The sequence below is a fragment of the Setaria viridis genome, chromosome 8, assembly GCF_005286985.2.
Source record: "Setaria viridis chromosome 8, Setaria_viridis_v4.0, whole genome shotgun sequence".
NCBI classification, from domain to species: Eukaryota; Viridiplantae; Streptophyta; class Magnoliopsida; order Poales; family Poaceae; genus Setaria; species Setaria viridis.
The window spans coordinates 8511355-8534520 of record NC_048270.2 but is presented as its reverse complement, the minus strand read 5'-3'; the positions used below and the strand labels follow the sequence as shown (position 1 = coordinate 8534520).

Here is a 23166-nt window from a genome sequence, read left to right as displayed (position 1 = left end):
CAATAGGTATCCCCATAAGCCATAGATAAGGGTATCTATCTATCTTTCAGGATGTTGGACCAAAGATTTCGAGCGTCACAAGCATTACTGTATATTGGAGCACGTGCGAGGGAGATCGAGTTCCTCGCAACCGAGACGACGATATCGTTACCCGCCGGAAGAGTAGCTGCTCTCCTCCTCCTAGCTGTGCTTGCCGTCGTAGTTTCTCTTGACCCTGCGATTGCTTGGTGTTGTTTTCCCAAGATATGCACAAAGCAACAGAAGAACCGCATCATCGAAGACTACATCATAGGAAGTATAGTTGCTAGATCGTCTCTGGAGTTCGTTTCTCGCTATTCAGGTGTTAGCAATGGTTTCTGTAATAGGACTGTAAGGGGAGGTCTCATCAAAGGGCAGGCCCTTTGTGCCTAGCTGCTGTTGCTCCTTCTTTTGGTGGTTTGTGACCTGTAGCTTATTTTTGCAATACCTTGCAAACTTTGTAATTTCGTTGCTTCCAAAATAATGAAATTCAGGCGAGGCTCTTGACGGAAAATCATCGAAGAGTGCAAAGACCCCTACCTCAGGAGGGATAACCGCGTCCGCACGCTCCCACGCTTACCCCATGCCTGCTGCCAGCTCGTGAGAGTGTTCATGCACATCGACGACAGCGCCGACCGCCAGGGAGTGTTGCGGTGCATCGCTGGGCGATTCACAAAGAAAGAGGAGGAGTACGATGATCCGATGCTGCTCTTCCACTTTGCAATAAGTTGCAGATCGAATGCCCCCCTACCCCAGCCGTTCTCCTCCTCGATCATCCTGATGGCGAGGTAAAAAAGGTATCATGAGGAGCCCGTGGTCCTTTTGACATTATTAGCATATGCAAATCCTATCCTACGCTGCATGCAAGAGTGCTTGATAAGGTAAACAAGTGACTAATCATTTAACCCTTTTTTTTTTTACGGCCAGGTCATGGGGTAAAAAGAGGACGATGAAGTGCGTGGCCGTAATAAAGTGGTTCGAATGGAGTAGTAAAATCGATGAAAGCGTGAGGATTATTGTAAATTGTATCTTTCATTGAGGAAATTAAAAGTGTCTCGTCAATATCCCCAATACCATTCAGGCTTTCATCACTAGGTATACATTCATCATTTCGGGCTACTGCCGTTGGGCCAAAACTGTAGGATAGCTTTTATATGGTTGGGCTTTTTTGCACTGTAACCGGTCCGTAGAAGTAGAACCGACGACCCTCCCTTTTTTATCTGGTTTGTTATTACCTGGCATCCCAGCCCGGTAAAATGTAACCTGGCCTGACGTACACAAGCTTGTCCGTCTGACTTGGACAAGCATACTCAGCCCAGAGAAATTTTTCTGTTGGGCAGTGCCCTGTAGCTGTAGTAGTTTGACCGGGTTCCGTCACGGGCCTCCATCGCTGGCTACAGCTATCCACTGAAGAACGCCGAATTTTTTTATTTTTATATTTTTTTTAATTTTGCAGAAATATATAGTCGGATGGAAAAATTGTAGATTTGGACTATTGCCGCCGGCCCATCTATTGCCGCCGGCCCAGGCGGCGGAAGGGCGTTACCGCTGCCTCAGCCGGCGGTAAGGTGTCGACCCCACCAGCCCATAACATTACCGCCGGCTGGGCGGCGGAAGGACGTTATCGCCGCCTCAGCCGGCGGTAAGGTGCCGACCTCACCGGCCCATGACGTTACCGCCGGCCCCAGCCGGCGGTAACGTCCTTCCGCCGCCTGGGCCGGTGGGAAGGACCCGCCTCCCTGCTCCGCCACGGTACGGCGCGGTCACCCTCTTTCTCTTTCCCTCCTTTCCTCTTTCTCTTCCCTCTCCCTTCTCTAGCTTCTGCGGGCGAGCACTGGTGCGGGGAGAGGGGAGGGGCGTGGGCGGGTTATAAAGGGGCGACTGTCGCCGACCCAGGTGGCGTAAGGGCGTTACCGCCACCTCAGTTACGCCGGCTGCTGAACATTGGCGGGGGGCTTTGCCCTTCCGCCGCCTGGGTTGGCGGCAATAGCCCAAATCTACAATTTTTTTATTCAACTATATATTTCTGCAAAATCGAAAAAAATATAAAAATAAAAAAAATTCGAAGGACGCCAGCGGAAAAAAAAAGGCAAGGGAAAAAAAAAGCTAGCGCGTGTCCGCTTGAACCGTGTGGCCTGCTCCGGCCCCTTTACTGTACTGGGCTGCCGCGGCCCAGTCTTTTTTATTTTTGTTTCGTCTCGCTAAAAATGGTAACTTTCTTAATTGTTTGTTTTCATTTTATTCTCTATAACAAGATCTACAAAACTAGACCCATGATGCATACATTTCGGCATAAATTTTATGCACTACTAATTTATGTTGAATGTGCAGTAGCTACTTCTATATCAAGTGTGTAGCAATTTATGCGTAAACTTAACAATAAATATATACTTAAGTTGCTACTAATATATTATTTTACCTTTCCTCAAAACATATTATTTTATATAGTACCTAAGTAAGTTGCCAAATTAACTTTACAAAAATTAATACATTGTTATACAACACAACTTGTTATCAAACGCATAATAAGATTTAAATGTACATGCATTATAGTTATAAATTTTACCCTCATATTATTAGCTATCTAAAATATCCACGTAGGTTGTTACATTGTCTCTACATAGGTTATGATATCAGACATACTATATACGTTGTTATAGTTTCTGCACACAAGTGGTTACACATTCTATAAGTTGATAAATTTGTCTCTACATAAATTTGCTACTTAGGTTAGTAAACACATAATATATGTGGCTATATAGTATTTAGATAAGTTTGATACATTACCTCTACATAATATGCTACACTATATCTATAAAAGTTGTTTCTTGACCTATGCATAAGTTTTCATATGTAAACTGCTATACAGTTTGTACAGTGCAATCAATGTAAGTTGGTTGTCACGTCAAAACGCTTCAAAACCTATCAGGTATGGATCTTTTTTTAAATCTTGTTACGAGGAACACAATGGTATAAACGGATCTTATTTTATAGATCTTGTTACGAGGAACATAATGGTGTACACAGATCGGATTTGAAAACGGACGTTTGTGAGAGTTACGGGTGATTGAAGAAATTAAATCAAAATCACCTTGATGATGTCATCCATGATGTAGTTTGAAAGGAACAGGAGCTATTCCTTTCAACCAGCGCATGCTTACCAAAGTATGTGAAGTATGTGGCGGAAGATGATAGGGGTCGAGCGATCGGTCGCGCCTTAACGCGGTCCAAAGGTAAGAGTGCGTGACATTTCTTCATTTCTGAGTCTGCTCTGGGTCATGATTTTCAACACACGCCGCCTATCCGCGTGACATCGCCGGGCAGCTCGGTGGAAAACATCGAACTAGCCTCCCGCGCACCTCGTCACCTCGACGTCAAGCCCCTCCGGTCCTGGTGCCGTTTTGCTTTTTGTGTAATGCAGGGGTGTTTGGATACGAGGTGTTAAACTTTAACAATGTCACATCGGATGTTCGGATGCTAATTAAAACTAAACATGAGCTAATTATAAAACTAATTGCAGAACCCCATGCTAATTCACGAGACGAATCTATTAAACCTAATTAATCCATCATTAGCAAATTGTTACCGTAGCACCATATTGTCAAATCATGAACTAATTAGACTTAATAGATTCGTCTCGCGAATTACACTCCATCTGTACAATTACTTTTGTAATTAGCCTATATTTAATACTTCTAATTAGCATCAAACATCCAATGTGACAGGTGTTAAACTTTAACACCTTATTACCAAACAGGCCCGTAGTCCCCCGGGCTTCTCTCCTTCCCTCGTCACTTTCTGAGTCTGCTAACATCCCGTTGGGTGGTGCATGGCATTTCCATTTTTTCCCCTACAAAATAAGTGACACCTCCATAAGCAAGAAACTTACAGCATAAGCACATAGCAGTCCAGACAACCTATCATTTGTTTAACCAACTAACACGATCGTACAGGATATTCTTCCTATGGTCTTTGAATAATTCTTCTCTACTACAGTCACTCCCAAAGATAAAGAGAAGCGCTGCACGCCTGCACCATTCTTAGAAGACAATGGATGCGTCGACCTGAAATCGTGGAGAGTGGTATGTTGACAAAATGGTGAACTACACAGGGAGGGAAAACCCGCGGAGGTAATTGGAGTCGACTCCAGACTCACGGAGCAGAGCAACCCGGCCAGTTCGTGCAACCTGCAGGAGGCATGTGAAAACAGGAGAGAATTAATGGCATATACTTCAAGCATCTCCTAACGATTGCTAAAGTACAAACATCATTGGAGTCACTACTCCACAAACAAAAAAAACTTGTGCAAATTTTTTCAAAGATAATGCATGAAAAGGGTAAGGTAATGGCAGATATCCGCGAATCCGAATCAGAAGGCCAATAGTCAATACAAACCTCACAGATGCCATATTGCTCTAGCATCTTTTGCAATCTAACCATTTTGTCAATATCTGCTGTAAGCTGCACAAGCCAACAAGGTTATTGTTCACCAAGCATGATACTAATGAAACATGTTTGATTAAAGAAATCGGTGAAGATATGAATGCTTATTAATAAAAAATAAAGAAGGAAAATAATCATTGATCGAGTTCAAAATTTATAAATTTCAAATCACCCTGCTGGTTGCCAAAAATACGTTAATATATGACAACTTTTCACCTATCAGCATCAATATACTAGTCCCTTCATTGGTAGGACTACTACTACATGATGCATAAAAAATGACATACTAGATGAACAATATGACGTTCTATTGTGTACATCAATATGTTGTACATCAAGTCCACTAAATTATCAAGTACACTAAAGAATCTTACAATGACATGGGGCTTGTCCAAGTAAAAGTTCTTTCAGTAACAGTTACCTGCAGTGTAATTGTGTGGTCTGATATGTCAACTCTTTGGGCCTCAAATATTTGAGCAATATCAAGGACATCTCTTCGAGCTGCAGCATTTGCAGCAACCTTTATGATCATCAACTCTCTAGCAGCAAATGGTAAATGAGTAAAATCATGGACCTGAGAAACCAAAAATGAATTTGAGCAAGACTTTGTCTATAACAATCATGCCAACTTCTTTACTTCTATCACAATCATGCAAAGTGCATCATTAATGTTGACCTCATAAACATCAATGAGCTTGTACAGTTGATGTACTAGCTTGGCAATGGATTCATCAGTTCCAGGAACAACAGTAGTGATGCGAGAAGTTCCTTCCTTTTCAGCTGGGCCAACAGCAAGACTCTGAAAATGATGTTTACAGTTTAACATGGACTGGACCCTGCAATGATCTAATTAAAGGGAGCACAGAACACTAAATGAGTTTGAAGAACCTGAATATTGTAGCCCCTTCGGGAGAAAACACCTGTTACAACATTGAGAACTCCAGGGAAATCATTCACAAGAATCGATAGAGTATGTGAACAAAACCCTGTTGGCTGAAGCAACAAGAGATTATTAGTTTAGCTCGTAAATAGGTACATTTAACTGCGGTATAGTATAATTTATAATTCTTCGCTGCGAACCGTAATTTAGTCATATAAACTAGTCTTAAATTTGGATTCTAGGTACTCTTGCAGTCTTGTTTTTTAACTATTAGCAACACATAACTTCATGTGAAAGGACGGGTGGAACTAGATGCAGATCATTTCTAGCTAGCACCAAACAGTTCAAAGTGATTAGAATACAAGAGCTTACATCATTATCAGTGATAACACCCCAATGAGCATCAAGAATTTGATTTGCTGAGAAGCTTTCATAAGACTCCACTGGATAAACATCACCCTGTTTAGAAGAAAAGTTCATATAAAACCCTCATTCCAAATTCAAACTAACATTGTGAGGACGATAAAAGGTATTTCCAGAAAACATTATGCTGACAAAGAAAAAAGAATGTGCGAGCATTTTCTAACTAGTTATATTTAAGTAATTTAATGATACAACCAAAACACTAAGTGTCCAAAGTGAAAGCAAGTATGGCTGGGGAATTAGTAGATTGATTAATGGAGGTGCATAGCAGACATACATATACAGGCAAGGGTGTCTTAGGGTTTCGTTTATAGATAGCACCAATCAAGGAGGCCCTTGCCTAATCTACCAGAGACCCAAGGGGGTTGGGCACGGCAACAGGCCAGCGCAGCACCACCCACGGCCCAAAGGACCAGCCGGGGCCAGCCAGGAATGTAGCACCTAATACAGTCTAATACAAAGGACAAATTAAGTAATGAATTAGCACTATTTGAGTGCAATATCAGATTTATGCAAATATAAAAATATGTAAGTGATGTCATGACATGTACATGTACATGTAATAATCCATTTCTTCATAAAGACCAATGGGTATTTAGTACCCAGATCAACGGAACGAACAGCAATTAAAACCAAATCAAAAGAACAAATCGTTCATGTGAAGCTAATCAACAGGAAGCGTGAGTGCAAATTTATTCAATGCAACCAAGCAAAACTAGCTGTTAAGTGTTGAGAAACTAAACACATAGTACATCAATTACCAGGTAAAAGGACAATTGTGGTTTCTTACCCCTGAAGATTCGTTGGAATTCTGATTGATTGCATCCACTCCAGTGCTAAGTCGAGAAGTTGAAGGTATTGTCACTTCGAGATCAGGATAAGGAGCTGCAGAGAACCCCAAAAATGGAGCAGTTTCTCCCATTTTTTGACGGCGCACAGCTATCTATAAAATCAATAAGGTTCATTAGGTCTAGTGTAGAACAAGATCATGATAATTTTTCACTATTTTCTGAACAAGAATGACCTTGCCAGTTCTAGCAATTTCTTTGATCCCATGTTTGCTCAGAGTCTTCTGTATTGCAACCATCTTTCCTGGATCTCCAGTTACCTTGAACGTAATCACAGGAAAGAACCATAAGCACAACAACATGAGTTATCTTCAAGTCAAGACACACCAAGGACATTACCTCAATAGTTAGTGTATCGTCAGCAAGATCGACCACTTCTGCTTTGAAAATGCGAACCAAACCCATTATCTGCATTCACAACTAGAGATGTCAGCTAAACAATAAAGTTTAATGTGCTAGTTTGCACCAGGTCTGCAGAATTGATTTGTGATTTGTTGCCAATTTATATATTTCTTGCTACCAAAATGACCCATATTAAATGTTAACTTTTAAGTTTACAAGGCCAGAAAGTGCAGATACATTTAGGAAGATTTGTATGCTTATACCTCAGGCAGCTTATCTCGCTCCACATTTACTTTTATAAGCATCAGTTCTCTTTCAACTTGTGGTTCATTTGTTAAGTCAACAACCTGTTTATTAATCCAAATGTTAAGATATGAATACAAGATACACTGTTGAACTGACTCAGGCCAAAACAAAGAGCAATGACTTCTGTGACATATTAGTTACCAATCATTTTTGTAAGTCACATGTTATAAGGAAAAATACTGACCTTTATAACATTAACAAGTTTGTTTAGTTGCTCTACAACTTGGTTCAATATTTTGTCTGTTCCTGACACTACTATTGTAAATAATGCTTTATCCTTGTTCAGCCCAACAGCCAATGACTCGATGTTATATCCTCTTCTAGCAAAAACTCCAGCAATTCGATTGATCATCCCACTTTCGTCACCAACAAAAACTGATAGCGTGTGACGCTTTATAGACCTACAAATTAAAAAGGAAAACTCATCCAGGCACATCAATGAGAAAGTGCAGTAACAACTGTTAATAATAACTTATTAGGGGCACATGCTTAATAATGCTTTGCCACAGAATTGAACAATTTACAGCACTTACAATATAAGAATGCTACTTACAATATAAGGATGCTACAACATAAAGATCCCCACTAAGGCTGCAACACATTTGCCAATAGGATCATTAGTTCCAGTTGCTAACATATATTGACAATGTAGGGTAGAAACATTCCCTATTTTGGCAGCTTATCTAAAAAGGTACCACACCATAATGTATTTTACAAACCATTTGAATTGGCATTTTTGTATTACAAATGGCTTTCCTTTGCGATCTTGGTCGCATTAGGACAATCTAGAGTTCTACATAATAATTAAGAAGTTTTTTCTCCTCAAACGTGCAGGAGAGCTGTGTCATTTCATTAAATAAGACGAATGATAAGTTAAAGAAAGGAAGAATTGGGAAAAAAAAGTAAAGAAATGAAACAACCCTGACTCAAGCCCATATTTGCAAAATAACTGAGAATTTGGAAAGTAATTAAAACAGAGTAATCCCACGGCATAATCCTGGGATCACTCTGGATTTCAAGGGAACCTTGTTCACCATTCCATGCACACCTCTCATGGTCTCATGATATACTTTATCACAGAATTCAATAACCCATTAATTCTTTATGTCATGTGAATTAATCCTTTTTGTCATTTTTTTTAGTTTTTCAATCTGCTTTGTTAATATCAATCATACAGTAGCACGGCCATCAGGTTACATGGCATACATACATAATGATATCATGAAAATGATTGCATATTAATTCATTAATTTTCTTCAATTCTTTCCATATCAAAGATAGAAAAAAAAAGTTTCATATTAGTATGAACCCTAAATGTATACAATATATTTGAAACCAAACCTCACGAATGATCAAGATCGAAATGATTTCAGTCCCTTAAAGAAGTATTAAAATGGCCTATGATATATGAGTGACCACATCTAATTAAAGGCATGGCGATGCAGGATTGCAAATGACCAGCTGATGAGGTCAGCACGATCCATCTGACAAATCTCAGCTAAATCCAAGCCAGACAGCCGCAACCGACAAAGCTCGGCTAAATTCCTCGCACGAGACACATTCTCATCCGTGCCGTACTACAACGCCTTACAAATGGGGGAGAAAATAAACAGAGCTCGAACCGAGAGGGGCTCCTGCAAGCGTCCCCCACTAAACGCCCGTAGGGAACCAGATCCCGCAGGAAATTCTAAGAGAAGGTAGTCTTACGAGCGGCTGGAGCGGGGTGGCACCGGCGTCACCCCGCCGGCCGACGGAGGGGATGCCGCGGCCGCGACGGCCACGGAACGCGCCCTCTGCCCCGCCGGGAAGCCCAGCTTCCGCGTCGGCTGCCGGCGGTGTCCGCGGGACCCAGCCCCGGCGGCGGCGAGGCCGATGCGTGGGGCGACCGAGGCGGCGGCGGCCATGGCTAGCGGCGGGGAGGCCGGGAGGGGACGCCGCGGTGGCGGGGGTTTTGGGAGAGGGCTTTGGGGATCGCGAAACGGGACCACACGCGAGAGGGGATAGAAAGGGGTAGTCAATGCGCGGATGAGCTGTTGCTTCACCGGCAGAGGAGCCGGCTGAGAGGCTGTCCGCTGCGTTTGCTCGCCGACATGTGGGCCCCACCGCGTTCGCTGTACTGACTGGGCCACTGGGGAACGGGAGATAATCTCGTCCGCAAATCACTTTCAAGTTTCAAGGGGTACAAAGTAAAATTGTGCTGGAATAAACATTACTAACTGGGGCCAAATACAAAGCCATCTTTTATTGCATTTGCTTCAGAAAAATATGTGAATTTTCTTTTCTTTTTTCTTGTGAATATAGAACATTATCCTCATGCAAGTTGATTAGTGTAGAGTTTAAGTTTTGATTTATATTTATAGGGGTGTTTTATGGGTGTTACTCCCTCCGTTTCAAATTTTAGATCGTTTTGAATTTTCTAGATCCCCATATATAATTAGAAAAATCTGATAGGAAAAAATTTAAATTACTACCTAAACTATATTTTGGTTCAATTTACCCCTTAAACTATATTGTTTGGTTCAACTTACCCGAATGCATTTTGTCATTTTTGTTTCTCCATACACAAGTTGATTTAATTTAAGACTTTGTAGGGTAGTAGTGGACATCATAATCTATATAAAAAATTATGAATTTTTCATCATTACTTTATATAATTTTATATCTCAAGGATAAAATTTATTATTAAATATCCTACCCTTTCAAAATAATGATAAAAAATTATGATATATTTTTCTAACAAGTCTTATGATGTCTACTATCATCCTGCAAAATTTGAACTTAAGACTCCACTTGTGCATGGAAAAAAAAACAAATTGCATTAAACCAAATGACATAGTTTAGGGGGTAAACTAAACTAAGAAATACTTTAGTAGGATATCCAAACTTTGGTTATATTTGAAGGGAGTAATTTGAACTTTTTTTAAAAAAAATATGCGCATAGAAAAGTCAAAACAGCGTACAAGACGGTACTTCCCGGCTTGCGTTTATTGTTTTTGTCCTCAGGATTTCTGCTGATTGGGATCATTATATTCCCCAGTTATGGATTTTATGCAGACCCATATTATGTGATGTTGGCGGGCTCATAGTTGCTTTTGGTGAGCTGGGTTGTCTTTATTATTTATTTACTAGAAACCAGTCCAATTCTTCGAATCCATAGAAACCAGCCGGGTCAACCGATTTTTACCGGTTCGATTGCATGGATTCTTTTTAAGTGAATCGAGCCATTATAGTCTCCGATTCCTGATTTTTTAAATCCGACCTCGGGTCGTGTCCGATGCTAATAAATATGCTCCGCACTCGCTCGCCGCCATGTAAGCCCCACCCTTGGTACGGGGCTATCTGTTTCATAAGGGGTGAGAAAATCGGGGAATGCGAGACAACCTCCGCGTCATTTTGTAGGGGTGCTAAAGTATAAAATTATACTGATAAATATTGCTGGGGCCAATTCAAAGTTTCTTGAAGGCCTTAAGATAACCAAAAAACCATCTTTTATTGCATTTGCTTCGGGTAACTTAGCTGCATTACATGCAAGAGCAGAGTTGGCCTGTAGATATTGCTCAAAGCAAGGAAACCGTCATGGGCCAGCGCAGCTATTTCACATCAACACCGGGCTTGGATGATGACTTGGGGGGACTCGGGTGGTGTCCTGATGGTGGTGGGCTACCAACTTTAACCTCGCAGCAACACTGATCCGGGAAAGGAGGAGTCTTCAAGCAATACACTTTTTCGTAGCGGTGTTCTTGGCCGTACAACTTTCCGCAGTATTCCACGTGACAGTTTTCTTCACTGCAAATTCCTCCCGGTATGAGATCACAACCTGCAAAAAAATTTGGTTAGTGGATTTTGAACGCTCGAATATTTGTGGAACAAATTGAAATAGGTACGTACGTGCATAGGTGGTGGAAAAGAGTGTACAAGACACGATCACAACAAACATAGCAGCAGCTACCAGGAACACAGCCCTCATCTTGCCGCTTCTGGTGGTTGCCATGACTGAGGAGAAAAAGAGGAAGTTTGCATTTGTACTTCTGCTTAGATGGTGTTTATATAGAGGCTTGGCCTATGGTATAATAAATTGAATGGTTGTTTATATATTAATTTCAGCATATCGCAATGGCATGGCTTGTAATCTTGATATATTCATATAAATGTGACCATATCCAGTTTACATGGTTTCTAAATTCAAATAAATGTGACCATATCCAGTTTACAAAGGCATTACTATCTTTGAATCCCTTTCCCTACGTGGTGGCATTAATTGCTTTTTGAGCACTACACTGTGGACTACATTGTACGATCACTACATTTTATTTGGGCCATGGGTATAGGATCACATAGTTAGAGGGTGTTTGGCAGCACTCCACTTCAAAAAACACAGCTCCACTCCAGCAATTCCTTCCTTTTGCAGCTCCACTCCACCAACTCTGCAAAAACATGGAGTTGTTGTACGTGTTTGGCTGGTTGCAGTGTTCCAGCTCCAGAAACCTGAGGACTTGTTGTGAATAGTCTAGTTTACCCTTTTGTGAATGGTCCCACATGTTAGTCTCTCCTATTTCCCCCTTCCCTTCCTCTCCTCGTGCTTGCCTTGCGGATGATGACGAACTACGCCAGAAAAATTATAGCTTGGCACCGGAGAGCACAAGGGAGCGGGAGGGGGTAGGGATGAAGCAGCTGGCGTCGCCCTTGCCTTCCGGGCCAGTAGCGAGCCATCCCGTGCCGCCCTTTTCAGCCCGGGCCTATGCTGCGCGGGGAGGCCGCCCGGCCGCTTGGCGCTAGATCCGAGCGTGGCAGCAGCACCGGGGCCCTCCTGGAGCTCCTCCTCCGGCCTCCCAGAGGCGACGCGGGGAGCCCCTGGCGGCGTGCTCCTCTCCTCCACCAATAAGCCCAGCATGCTCTCGTCGGGCCGCCTCTCGCCCATCTCCCCACTCCTGCACTCCTCCTCCTCCAAGCACCCCACCCCGAGCTCCTCCTCGGGCTCCTCCGGCTCCGTCTCCCACACCTCCGGCCTTGCCTCGTAGAGGAGCCACTTCACCTCCGGCACCAGCACCTGCTCCAGCTCTGCCACCTCGCCGCTCACCAACGTTCTCCCGATGGGGAACATCTGCCCCTCTGGCTGCATCGCCAAGCCGCTCCCCTCCTCCTACTCCGTGGCCACCCTGCCGCGGTGTCCCGCCACGACGTGCTCGGCTCGGGCACCGCCAACTATGGCCACGGGAGCATCATCCGCTCACGCAGTGGCGATGCCGTGCCACGCCACACCATCATCCGCACGGCGGGAGCCATTTTAGGCCAGAGAGGGGCAGAGCCTGGCGAGACTCGATGGCCGGCGGCGGAGAGAGGTCTCTCCTATCGTCTTGCAGCCTCGGCGCAGCCATTTTCGTCGAAGATTGGGGCCGGTGGTGGCGCTAGTTCGAGGAGGGGGTGATGGGAGGATGGGAGGGGGCGACGGAACCGCCCAATTCACTACACTGTGGACTACATTGTACTATCACTACATTTTATTTGGCCCGTGGGCATATGATCACATAGTTAATACCAATTAAAATTAAATTTAGTTAAACCTATAATAATTTTATGCCAGTTTTGATGTGTACTCCCTCTGTCCCACAAAGACAGTTTGTTTAGAAAATTTTAGACAAGATAGTAGCAATGCTAAAAGTTCAAAGTACCCCTAATAACTTTTTCTTAATCGGATGAATTACCGAGTAGTATTAATTATGCTTGCACGCTTGCAGTAATTGTCGGACCTATTAGCCTTTCTTATTTAGCGAGTTTGGATCAGACATCAATGGTGGAAGTTAATAATCGATTCGTTAACTCCGCCAGAAGGTATTAAGAGGGTATTTGTTAGATGGTCTTTAAAGTTATATAAACACTTTTTGTGGGACAAGTTTTAGAGGCTAAACGAACAATTTTTTTGGAAATTAGCCTTAATATATTCGTCTCGCGAATTAGCCTCCATCTGTGCAATTAGTTTTATAATTAGCTCATGTTTAGTCCTCCTAATTAGTATCTAAACATTCGATGTGATAGTAAGTAGTAACTGAACTTTAGTACGTGGAACCAAACATCCCGTATTGGATACCGGTACTTCATAAATGATATTGCATCTAGGTTGCTCCATAGGGTATCTATCCCCAAATCATTATTGGATCATCAAAGATTTTTTTTTTCAAACATACTTTATTCAATCAAAGATTCACGCATAAAAAAGCATTAAACCCTTCTAATGCCCCCGCTGCATTATTTGCCTCCTATATGTAGGAGCACATTTGTACGCGGGAGTTCTATGCATAACACTAGGCTTAGGGTCCTTGTTCTCGTTAACCCAGTTGGGTCAGCACCTGCTAAAACTAGCACCAAGATGTTAATTGGGAAAGCAGCCGTTCTCCTTCTACTCGTGTTCGCAATAGTTTCCCTTGATCCTGTGAGTGGATGTTGTAATTGTAAGGGTCGATGTACAAAAAGACAGAAGAACTACATTCTGGATGTGTGTCACCCCTACATCCTGAAAACAAATCCCTCCCGTATACTCCCAGGTAAAGATGATATCTGCTGCCAGGAGGTGAGAACGTTGCAGACCAATGTCAAGGGGATGATGCAGTGCATCGTTGATCTGCTTACACTTGAAGAGGAGGGGGAATACGACGCAACAGTGATGCTGTATTTGGGAAGATACTGCACACAACCTCCGTTTCCTACTCCTCCTCTTGAGGTAAAAAGAAAAAGAATCACATGTCATTTTTTCAGATTAGTCCTGCATAACATACAAGTGCAGGATATGCTAAGGGCCTGTTTGGATACACACTCCTAAATATTAGGACTCCACTTTTAGGACACTTTTAGGACTTGTGCATCCAAACATGGGTCCTAAAAGTGCACTCATAAACTTTAGGAGGGTTATTTTCATTAGGAGGTCCAAGGCATCCTAATGGGTCCTTTTTCTCCTAAGGGCCTGTTTGGATACACCCTCATAAACTTTAGGACACTCATAAAATTTAGGAGCTAGAAATTGGTAGTCCTAAAATTTATGAGTGGGCTGTTTGGATGGAATCATAATCTTTAGGATGTTAGAGGGGAAATGACTTTTGTACCCCTAATTACTCCACCCTGCCTTGTTTCTAGCGCCGTGGAGAGAGAAGAGGAGGGGCAATAGGAGTAAAGGATGGGTTGTGGACCACTTTTAGGAGAAAAATGACCCATTATGATGGTTTGATCCTCCTAATGAAAACAACACTCCTAAACATTATGAATGCACTTTTATGACATATGTTTGGATGCACAAGTCCTAAAAGTGGACTAAAAGTGAAGTCCTAAAGATTATGAGTGTGTATCCAAACAGGCCCTAAAAGTGGTCCCCAAACCCCCTTTACCCCTGTTGCCTTCCCCAAGCATTTAATGACGTGAACAGTGCAGGAGCATTTAGAGGAGTAATTGGGGGTAAAAAAGTTATTTTCCCTCTAACATCCTAAATATTAGGATTCCATCCGAACAGCCCTCTCCTAAATTTTAGGACTACCAATTTCTGAATCCTAGGACAATCCTAAACTTTAGGAATTTGTATCCAAACAGGTCCTGAGAAATTTATCAGTCATTTAACCTTGTCTGCCTTCCAGGTCATGATTTGAAGATCCCGACGAAGTGCATGCTCATAAATAAGGAGTTTGAACAGAGATACATCCGCTAGTTAATGAATGAAGTGAATCAAAGCATGATCCTTATGTTGTAACTTGCTGTACCTTCCGTTGAGGAAATGTGTATCATCAAACCAGTCCAATTCTGTCTTTGGTTACAAGTACATTGACATCCTTCCAACGTTACAGAGAAGTATAGCTTATGGTTTGACATCCTTCCAACATTACAGAGAAGTATAGCTTATGGTTTGGCTGTTTTTCGTAGGTAGACAGTACACGCAAGTGGTCTCATAGGGTGTCTCGTATAATTTCATGTGTAATTTATTTTATGATTTTGAAGGAGAAGAACGGATCGGAGGTGAGCAAACGTGATGAATGTTTCGCGGAACTTATTTTGAGTGGGGGCAGTGTAGGCCCTTTTTTAGGCTTGTTTAGTTTGCAATCGAACTGATTAACCTTAGAATGAAGTGTTCTTGCACTTCGTGAGTCACAACCCCGTGGAACGTGTCATGCATGTGCGCTACTAGTGTACATAACAAAAAACAAGCAAAATTGCTTGTATAAGAACTTAATGTAACACCAATGGTGTTTACAAAGAATTAAACCTCACTTAAGCACTAAAGAGGAGAAATATAAAGAAAAAAGAGAAAGGCAAAAGAACATGAAAGCATGGTCAAACAAGGTCAAATTTGGAAGTTGACCAAGTCAACCATGATGACCTCAAGTCAAAGAAATGATTTTGGATCAAAGTGACAATTTAAAATGGACTTAGTTCAAATCCAATTCAAAAATTCAGATTTGAACTGAATTGTGAGAAGTGTCAAATATGGTCAAGTACCTATGTTTGGATCCAGATTTAAAAAGATTTTGTATAGCAACTTTGGAAAACGTTTTTCTGAAAGTTGATGGAAAAGGTTGATGCACACTTTGGACTAGTTGTTGATCACATAAAATGGAGTTTGGCTATTGTGTGTGGAGCTCAAAATTTGAATTGTATGCTGTTTTGGTCACTGTCAGGTATAGCATTGAAGTCTGAAACTGAACGTGGAAGTATCAAGTTTTTGGCCGTGATGTTCAGAGCCTTTGATCTCCCAAACTGTGCATTCCCTGGGAAAACTTCCTACCTATAAATTGTAGCTCTATGGTACATATACAACTTTGGTTAAAGATTCTCGGAGAGTTTGTGTATGATTTTGGACAAGAATCATCAAAGAAGGGGCTGAATTTTTGTGCATTTTGGAGCTCTACCTGACGGCAAACAGCTTGTCTGCTTCACCTGCTTGCTAGCCAGCTCCACCGCCGGTCACCGCTTAAGCTGCTGCGGCCAATTTTAACCGTGCCACGCGCCAGTTCGCTAGTGCGACAGCAGCAAGCAGGCAGACTGGTGCTGGACGCCGGTGAGGCGGTTAGTTTTTGAAGTTTAACCCTGCGGCCGTCGTCGTCATCTGCTCATTCTCTCTGCTTCCCGCCCAAGTTCCAGCCGCCAGAGCTCGCCGCCAGTTTCACCGTCGATAAGCCGTCGCCAGTCGATTCCTCTCACTCACCGCACCGTGACAACCTTCAGAGAACCCCTAGCCATTCCTCGCCCGACGAGATCAACCACAGCGCCGCCGCGACCCCTCCCCTGTTCCGCCGGCCCCCGTCGATGCCCCACGGTGAGAATTCCCTTCCCGACCCTCTCCACTCAAGTTAGCTACGGGAATGATCTCTCCAAGGCTCCGTGGTGCTCGTGCGCGCGCGTGTTGGAGAAGCCCAGGGCTAGGGTGGCCGGAACGCACAACTCTAGCCAGAGCGCGCCGCGGCCATGGCCGCCGATGGGGATGAGCATGCTAGAGCTGTGAGCCGGGGATAAGAGCAAGAGAAGGAGATGTCCGAGCTCGCGTAGGTACTCTAAGCCTAGTCCTTGTCCGGGTTTTGGTCGCCGGGTGACCGGAGCTGCCGCGCCGCCGACGTGTCCGTGCGTCGGCGCCGCCGCCGCGTAAGCTAGCCATCGTTGGTCACCGTCCCGCGTCGATGACTCCACCCGTGGATGCGCCGTGCCAATCCGAGCCGAGCCATGTACTTCTTGTCGCGGGGAAAGCTCCCCGCCGGCGAGGGCGCCGCCGGTCAACCCCGCCAGGTAAAGCCAATGTGGTAGCACTGTATTTTACTCAGCAGAGCAGAGGTACAACATGGAACGCTATGTGAGGAATTGGAGAAATTGAATATTGGAATAATAAAATAAGGGTAGATATCCAATCTAATGGTCACCACAGATATTAGAGATCAAATAATAGTTGCTCAGAAGAAAGATGTTGAGTTCATATTTTTATGTGTGATGCAAGAAAAATCATAAATGGTATAGGAAAATATTTTGTTTTTCCTTTATTTAAACCTCCTTTCAAATTAGGATGTTTTTACTTTAATTACCTCCTTAAATAGATAAAATTAAGGAAAATATTCAAAATAAGAACTAAAATCTATTTTGTAGTTAATAAAAATAAGTGACCATTTAGAATTTATGAAAATGGTTTATTAGATTTAAAATTCTTTAAAACGCTTTTCTTTTATTTAAAATTAGGATAAATCCTATTTAATTGGTTTATAATTATTCCTTGGTATATGGGTAACTCTTGTTCTACAAAAAATATAAGGAGCTCTGATTTCATTAAGTTAACATTTATAAAATTAAGAGGATGCTTATTTTACATTGTTTTTCATTCATTACATCATTTCCGTGTAGATTCGAAGCCGCTAGAGGTGGAGTACATGGAGATCCCATCTGAACCAGCTCAAGAAGGCGAGGACGTGATCATGGTAGAGCAAGGTCCCATAGCTGCCTGAGAGCTCGTCGTCAAGACCGCCGACCCCGAAGAGCAGCAAGGCAAGCCCCGGGGCATTAATCCTATTTAACCTTGCTAATTTGAGTCCAAATTGTTATATTTCATGATTGTGCATCAAGTCTAGGACTTGAGTGGAGTCCTTTTATGCATTCCTAATTCCTTGCTTTAAGGACATCTTTGCCACCTGTTTAAAACTAGAAGGTTAAGTCTAATCTGCTAGTGCCGCAGAAGTTAAGTAATTCCTCGTTACTTGCATAAGGACAACATCTAAAATTTGTTAGAGTGCAAAACAACTTGTTTAATGAAGAGCTGGGCGGGCCATTAGTTTCATGTTAAAGGATGTTGATGAATGTTGTTGGAAACGAAGTTGGAAGTTTTGGTCCTGTCTGGATAATGGATCTAAGGCCCGTTTGATGGGTGGTCCTTTAGGTCAAGCTTTGAACGCACTAATCACATGCCAGTATATGGGACGTGGTAAACTGATGCACTTTTGAGGTGCCAAAGTTTGAACTGTAACTCGCCGTGCTCGACGGATATAAATACCGCTTGATCTCTGACCATCATCGTAAAGTTGCTTGCTAATGATGTTTATAAACGCTTTATGATGTTAGCATGCTTGTTTTGGCTTGGACTCCAAACTTTGAAATATAAGAAGTCTAGCAACTAACTTGAATTAATACATGCTTTTAAGGATTTACTCTTAGTAAGCTTTTTTCGTTTAACCTGAGTTAGCAAGAAACCCAAAGAAAGCCTTGCATAACCTTGAGTCTTTTCCGTTGACGGGTTAGTCTTACTAAGTACCTAGTACTTAGGGTGACCCTTGTTGCAGTTGAAGAAGGTCAGTAGATGGCCTATGCTTGAAGGAAGGAGCTCTCGAAGATGGGGAAATACGTTGTGGGCACGACGTGTTTCTTTAAGTCACGTTTGTTTAAATAAGCCTTTATAATGTTACCGTCCCTGACTATAAATGAAGTGGTTTGTTTTAAAACTCTTAGGTACTAGTATCGTATGTTCAAGACAACTGTCTTATGATTTGTAATAATCCACCGCTGTAAATTTGTTTAAAGCTGTAATGTCTGTAACGAGCTCCTGTGTGTGCGATCTTGGATGTATGGATGTAACAATAATGTGGAGTCTTCGGGTGAATTAAGGACACCCGATGGACTACCGGGTTTACACTGATTCAAATACGCGGTGTGTTGGATGCCCAAGGCCTAACCGACGTACTTGAGTCAGTTTAAACTGGATGGTTCTGCCACACTTAAGCTCCAAGCAAGCAAAGATTTTTGTTTGCAAGGACGAGTCGTACATTTTGCTATAGCCATTGGCGAGCAATAACAAGAATGCTCTGTTTCATCAGCATAGAGAATTCGTCCGAAGGGGAGTTCCATAGAAATGTTCAAATTGTCTCCTTTTCTCCTATGTTCAAATTGTCTCCTTTTCTTTCTATTTGGACAAAGAGAGATATGTTGCCTGATGGGAACTTCCCCCATATTGCTATCAATATCTTCATGTCGCACGACCTCTTAACATTACACCACTAAACGGTTGCTTGCTATGAGCTCTTTTACGGTACACAAAATCAATCTCCAACACTGCTGCCACCACGCACGGGATACGCACAATTGGGCTACGCTCACACTCCTGACTTGTGTGACTTCCCTACAAATCAAGGCAGGGCTCTTGCAGATTTTTTTTTCCAATCTTTTATTTATTTAAATTGGTTCATCCTATCATGGTTAATCATTCCCGATCAATGGCAAATACGGGTAGACCACATCCTGCCTCACAGTCCAGAATCATAGGCCACTCCAGTGCCACCCAACCATGAGTCTCCCATGATAAAATTCGCCACAGTAAACCTCGTGGCATCTGACCTGGACAGTGACGTGTGCACTCCAGTCCACGTCACCCGATTACTTGTCCCGGCACCAGGCCCGGTGTTACCGTACTCCCCATAGTACAGTGTGCTCAGCGCGAACTGTCCCGACCACTCGAGCCACCCGGCCGGTGAGATCGAACTATCGAGAAAGCTCTCCATCACGACGGTCCGCGAGTACTTCTGCCACGGACGGCCCAGATACACCGATGTGCTGCCGAGGTCCGACGCTCCGGTGATCCTGCACTTGTGGATTGAAATCCCCGTGTTCTGGTTCGGGTCGGTCCGGCCCTGGGCTGTGACCGTGTCCTTCTGCCCCGGGCTGGGCCTCCGGGCCTGGATGTCGCAGTTCTGGATGACCACCGCGGAGTTGCCGAAGATGAAGTCCACCGTGCCGGCGATGTCGTCCTCGGCGTAGAACTGGCGGTTGGAGTGCACGTAGAGCGTGTCCTGGTACGCCTGGATGGCGCACTGGTACACGACTGAGAGGTCGCCGCCGACCCGCAGCGCCACGGCCTGGCCCTTCCCTGGCCCGGCGCTGTTGATGATGGTGAGGCCCTTGGCGATGAAGCCCGAGCCCATTGCAGCTGTACCACACGCAAAGATCACAAAGTAAAGGTTTAAGGTGTGAGAATGTATGGAAGACAATGGGAGAGTGTACTGTCGAGCACAAAGGAGAAAGGGGTGAAGAGTGGGCGACATGGCAAGTGAAACGTCGCTGTCGACGCTGCATTTGACGACGGTGCTCCATGTTGTTACAACCACGAACCATGCATTGATGCGTAGGCAGCGTAGCTACTGGTATTCGTGTGCTACATGTAGACGAGATGGCAGCAAAGCCTAGAAAAGTGCAGGCATCTAACGACCAAATCGAAACCAAATAATTGCAAGAACCCTACCATTTTGGGCCTCGGCCTCAAGGCCATGTGCAAGTAAAGTAGGTTGAAGATTTAAATTTACTTTGTCTAAAAGAAGAAGATTTGAATTTACTCTTCTCTCCAAACATGAAGTGTGGTCTGTTGCAACTTTTGCATGTAGGTATGTGTAGCTTTTGTGCATGAGCAGATAGATGCCGACGTATAGCACGTACCGACGGTGGCGGTGGCGTAGGTGGTGTAGCCGTCGGCGGCGCTCTTGTGGCCGGCGATCACCGTCTTCCCCTTGCCGTCGCCCATCAGCATCACGTTCTTTTGCTTGCTGGAGATGCTCACGCTCTCCTCGTACCGCCCGGCCTTCACGTAGATCACCTTCCTCCCTCCGCCGCCACCACCGCCGCCCTTCGCAGCCGTCACGGCCGCGATCGCCTCGTTGATGGTCCTGTGCGTCCCGCTGCCGTCGAGCGCCACCACCGCATCAATGGCGACGCTGTCTACGGGAGAACGAAGGAGTTTCCTGTCATGCTGGGACACCCATGACGGGAACGTCGTCGTCACCGGTGGCGTCGGCGGTGGGCCGCCGCTCGCGTCTGGCTTGAGCTTGCTGGCGTGCAGGGCCAGCGCCGTGGCGATGAACTGCGTGAGCGCGGAGATACGCGCCCGCACGGCGTCGCGCCCCGCGGAGTCCGGCTCGGCGGCGAGGCTGTCGGCGCACGTGCCCTGGTTCGTAAGCGCGGCGCTGAGCCACGTGGTCGCACCGTCCGCGTCGCCGGCGGCGGCGGCGAGCGCGTCGCCGAGCTGGGCGAGGCTGATGTCGAGCAGCTCCGCGCAGTCCATCACGCCCGACGGCGGCGCGCCGCGGTGGGGCGTGGACCGAGAGGCACCCGAGACGTTTCGCGCCAGCGTCCGCGCCGACGCGGCCCGGGCCATCGCGAACTGCACGGACGCCGCGAACGGGTCGTCCCTGGCCGGCCCTGGCGACGAGAGCGCCGTCTCGCACGCGCTCGGGTACGGCGTCGACTGGCAGATGGCTGAGACGTTCATGCTCGACGGCGCCGCAGCCGCTGAGATAGTAATCCTCGAGACGTCGACGACCGCCACATTGTTGTTGCCCCTCGCCACCACCGCTTCATCTTTCTTTCCGGCGGCAGTGGCAGACACCACCGTCGCGAGAGCTAGCAGCACCGCCGCAATGTTGCGCGACCATGGCCGTAGCCCACGCATGTCGCCTCTTCCGGAGCTTGCCCTACCACTTTTGAAGCTAATAAGCTGCTTGCGCGTGTTCTTCTTTGCTCGGTGCAAGTTCAGCACTTGGGTCTCTGCTGTTGATTTATAGGCGTAATGGCAGTTGGAAACAGACCATTGCGAGTGTTTTGTGGAGTAATGCTTTTGCATTTCACCAGTGTCTTGCCATGTCACAGCTACAGGCATGCATGTTCGGCCAAGACACGCCGATAAGCCAGCGAAAAGTAAAATACTACGAGCGGTCTCTAAACTTGTCATGGGTGTCATTTAAATTTGTAAACTCTCAAAATGCATTTTCAGGTCCATTAACTTATCTCAAGATGCCATCCGGGTCTCTAAACTTTCAAAAATCCACCAATTTATCTAAGGGTGTCATCCAAGTCCTTAAACTCTCAAAGTGCATTTTAAGATCCCCAAATCAAGCGCCAAGCAACACATGTGCAATCACTAGTATAAGGTGGTTGTGAAGGCAACAAGCAAGAAGGAAGCATTGCCATCAGTAGCATGTGACAAATTTTAAGATTTAAAAATATATTTTGAGAGTTTAGGGACCCAGATGAAACCCGAGGACAAGTTTGGGGGGCCTAAATATGCACTTTGAGAGTTTATGGACCCAAATGACACATTGAAATAAGTTTGGGATCTGACAATTCATATTGAGAGTTCAGGGACTTGGATGACACCAAGATAAGTTCAGGAACCGCCAGTATATTTTACTCAGCTAGCGAATATTGTTTGTTGCAGTGACGGGCAAGCTGATGCGGTTAAGGTTTAGAGACTTGCGATGAACTTGCCATATATGCCTATAGATCAGCCATTTCGCTTGCGATCGGATGGCTCAGAATGCTCCTCCACTTTCATGGAGCATTGCATGGTGGGGAGTGGGGAGTGGGGACGTGGGCAAAAGCTCAACTCTCTTATAAAGAAGATCCATGAGCAGACGTAGAGCAAGGAATGGTCCATCATGTATAAAAGGTTGGGAAAACATTCCTGCAGAATGGCGCATGCCGAACAAAGGTGATGAAAAGCCAATAAAAAGGCAGATCAAGTTTTGTTATTTCGCATTTGTCTTACGTGTCCCGTGCGTTCATGAGAACTTTTTTCTTGTGTTGGTTACACATGCTGCTCTCGAAATGGAACAATCTTTGTATGGTGAAGTTCCTGCTGTGCAGATCCGATCTGGCTGAATGATTAGCTTGCGATCATTCTTCACTGATGTGGTGATTTGAGTCACTGCCTTTTTATAAACACTGTACAGCGGCACGTAGCGCATGCAGACATACTTACACCTATGTACATATAATTTGAGATTAATGAAGTCTCTGCACTTGCTACTTCAAAAAAAAAAAATTGTCTCTTCACTTGCGTTATAGTCGACGGGAACATTGCTTACTACTCCCTCCATCCTAAATTACTATTCCCGCCCACAAATTATAGGTCGTCCTAGCTTT

At 44.5% G+C, this 23166-nt stretch overlaps 2 protein-coding genes across 6 annotated transcripts; both read right to left on the bottom strand.

Annotated features, from left to right (window-relative positions):
• Positions 1 to 3568: 3568 nt before the first annotated feature.
• LOC117833495 (acetolactate synthase small subunit 1, chloroplastic) lies at positions 3569 to 9238 on the bottom strand. Of its 5 annotated transcripts, none has more exons than XR_004635479.2 (13): positions 8968 to 9235; positions 7445 to 7661; positions 7218 to 7301; positions 6952 to 7020; positions 6789 to 6872; positions 6555 to 6707; positions 5714 to 5800; positions 5350 to 5454; positions 5138 to 5260; positions 4883 to 5035; positions 4414 to 4479; positions 3970 to 4205; positions 3569 to 3868 (listed from the first exon to the last, which is right to left on the bottom strand). XR_004635479.2 is itself a non-coding variant. In XM_034713008.2 (13 exons), exons 1-12 carry the CDS (start codon positions 9162 to 9164, stop codon positions 4122 to 4124), a joined length of 1422 nt encoding a protein of 473 aa, XP_034568899.1. In that variant the 5' UTR covers positions 9165 to 9236; the 3' UTR covers positions 3569 to 3868; positions 4083 to 4121. The 5 variants fall into 5 exon arrangements, 4 of the variants coding, with proteins under 4 accessions (XP_034568899.1, XP_072151650.1, XP_072151648.1 ...); XM_034713008.2 differs by having other exon boundaries at positions 4083 to 4205; positions 8968 to 9236; XM_072295549.1 differs by lacking the exon at positions 4414 to 4479 and having other exon boundaries at positions 4083 to 4205; positions 8968 to 9238.
• A 9874-nt stretch (positions 9239 to 19112) lies between these two features.
• Positions 19113 to 21813, bottom strand: LOC117866702 (pectinesterase). Its single transcript, XM_034750973.2, has 2 exons — positions 20686 to 21813; positions 19113 to 20182 (listed from the first exon to the last, which is right to left on the bottom strand). The coding sequence occupies exons 1-2, from the start codon at positions 21692 to 21694 to the stop codon at positions 19503 to 19505; spliced, it is 1689 nt and encodes a 562-aa protein (XP_034606864.1). The 5' UTR covers positions 21695 to 21813; the 3' UTR covers positions 19113 to 19502.
• Between the last annotated feature and the right edge of the window lie 1353 nt (positions 21814 to 23166).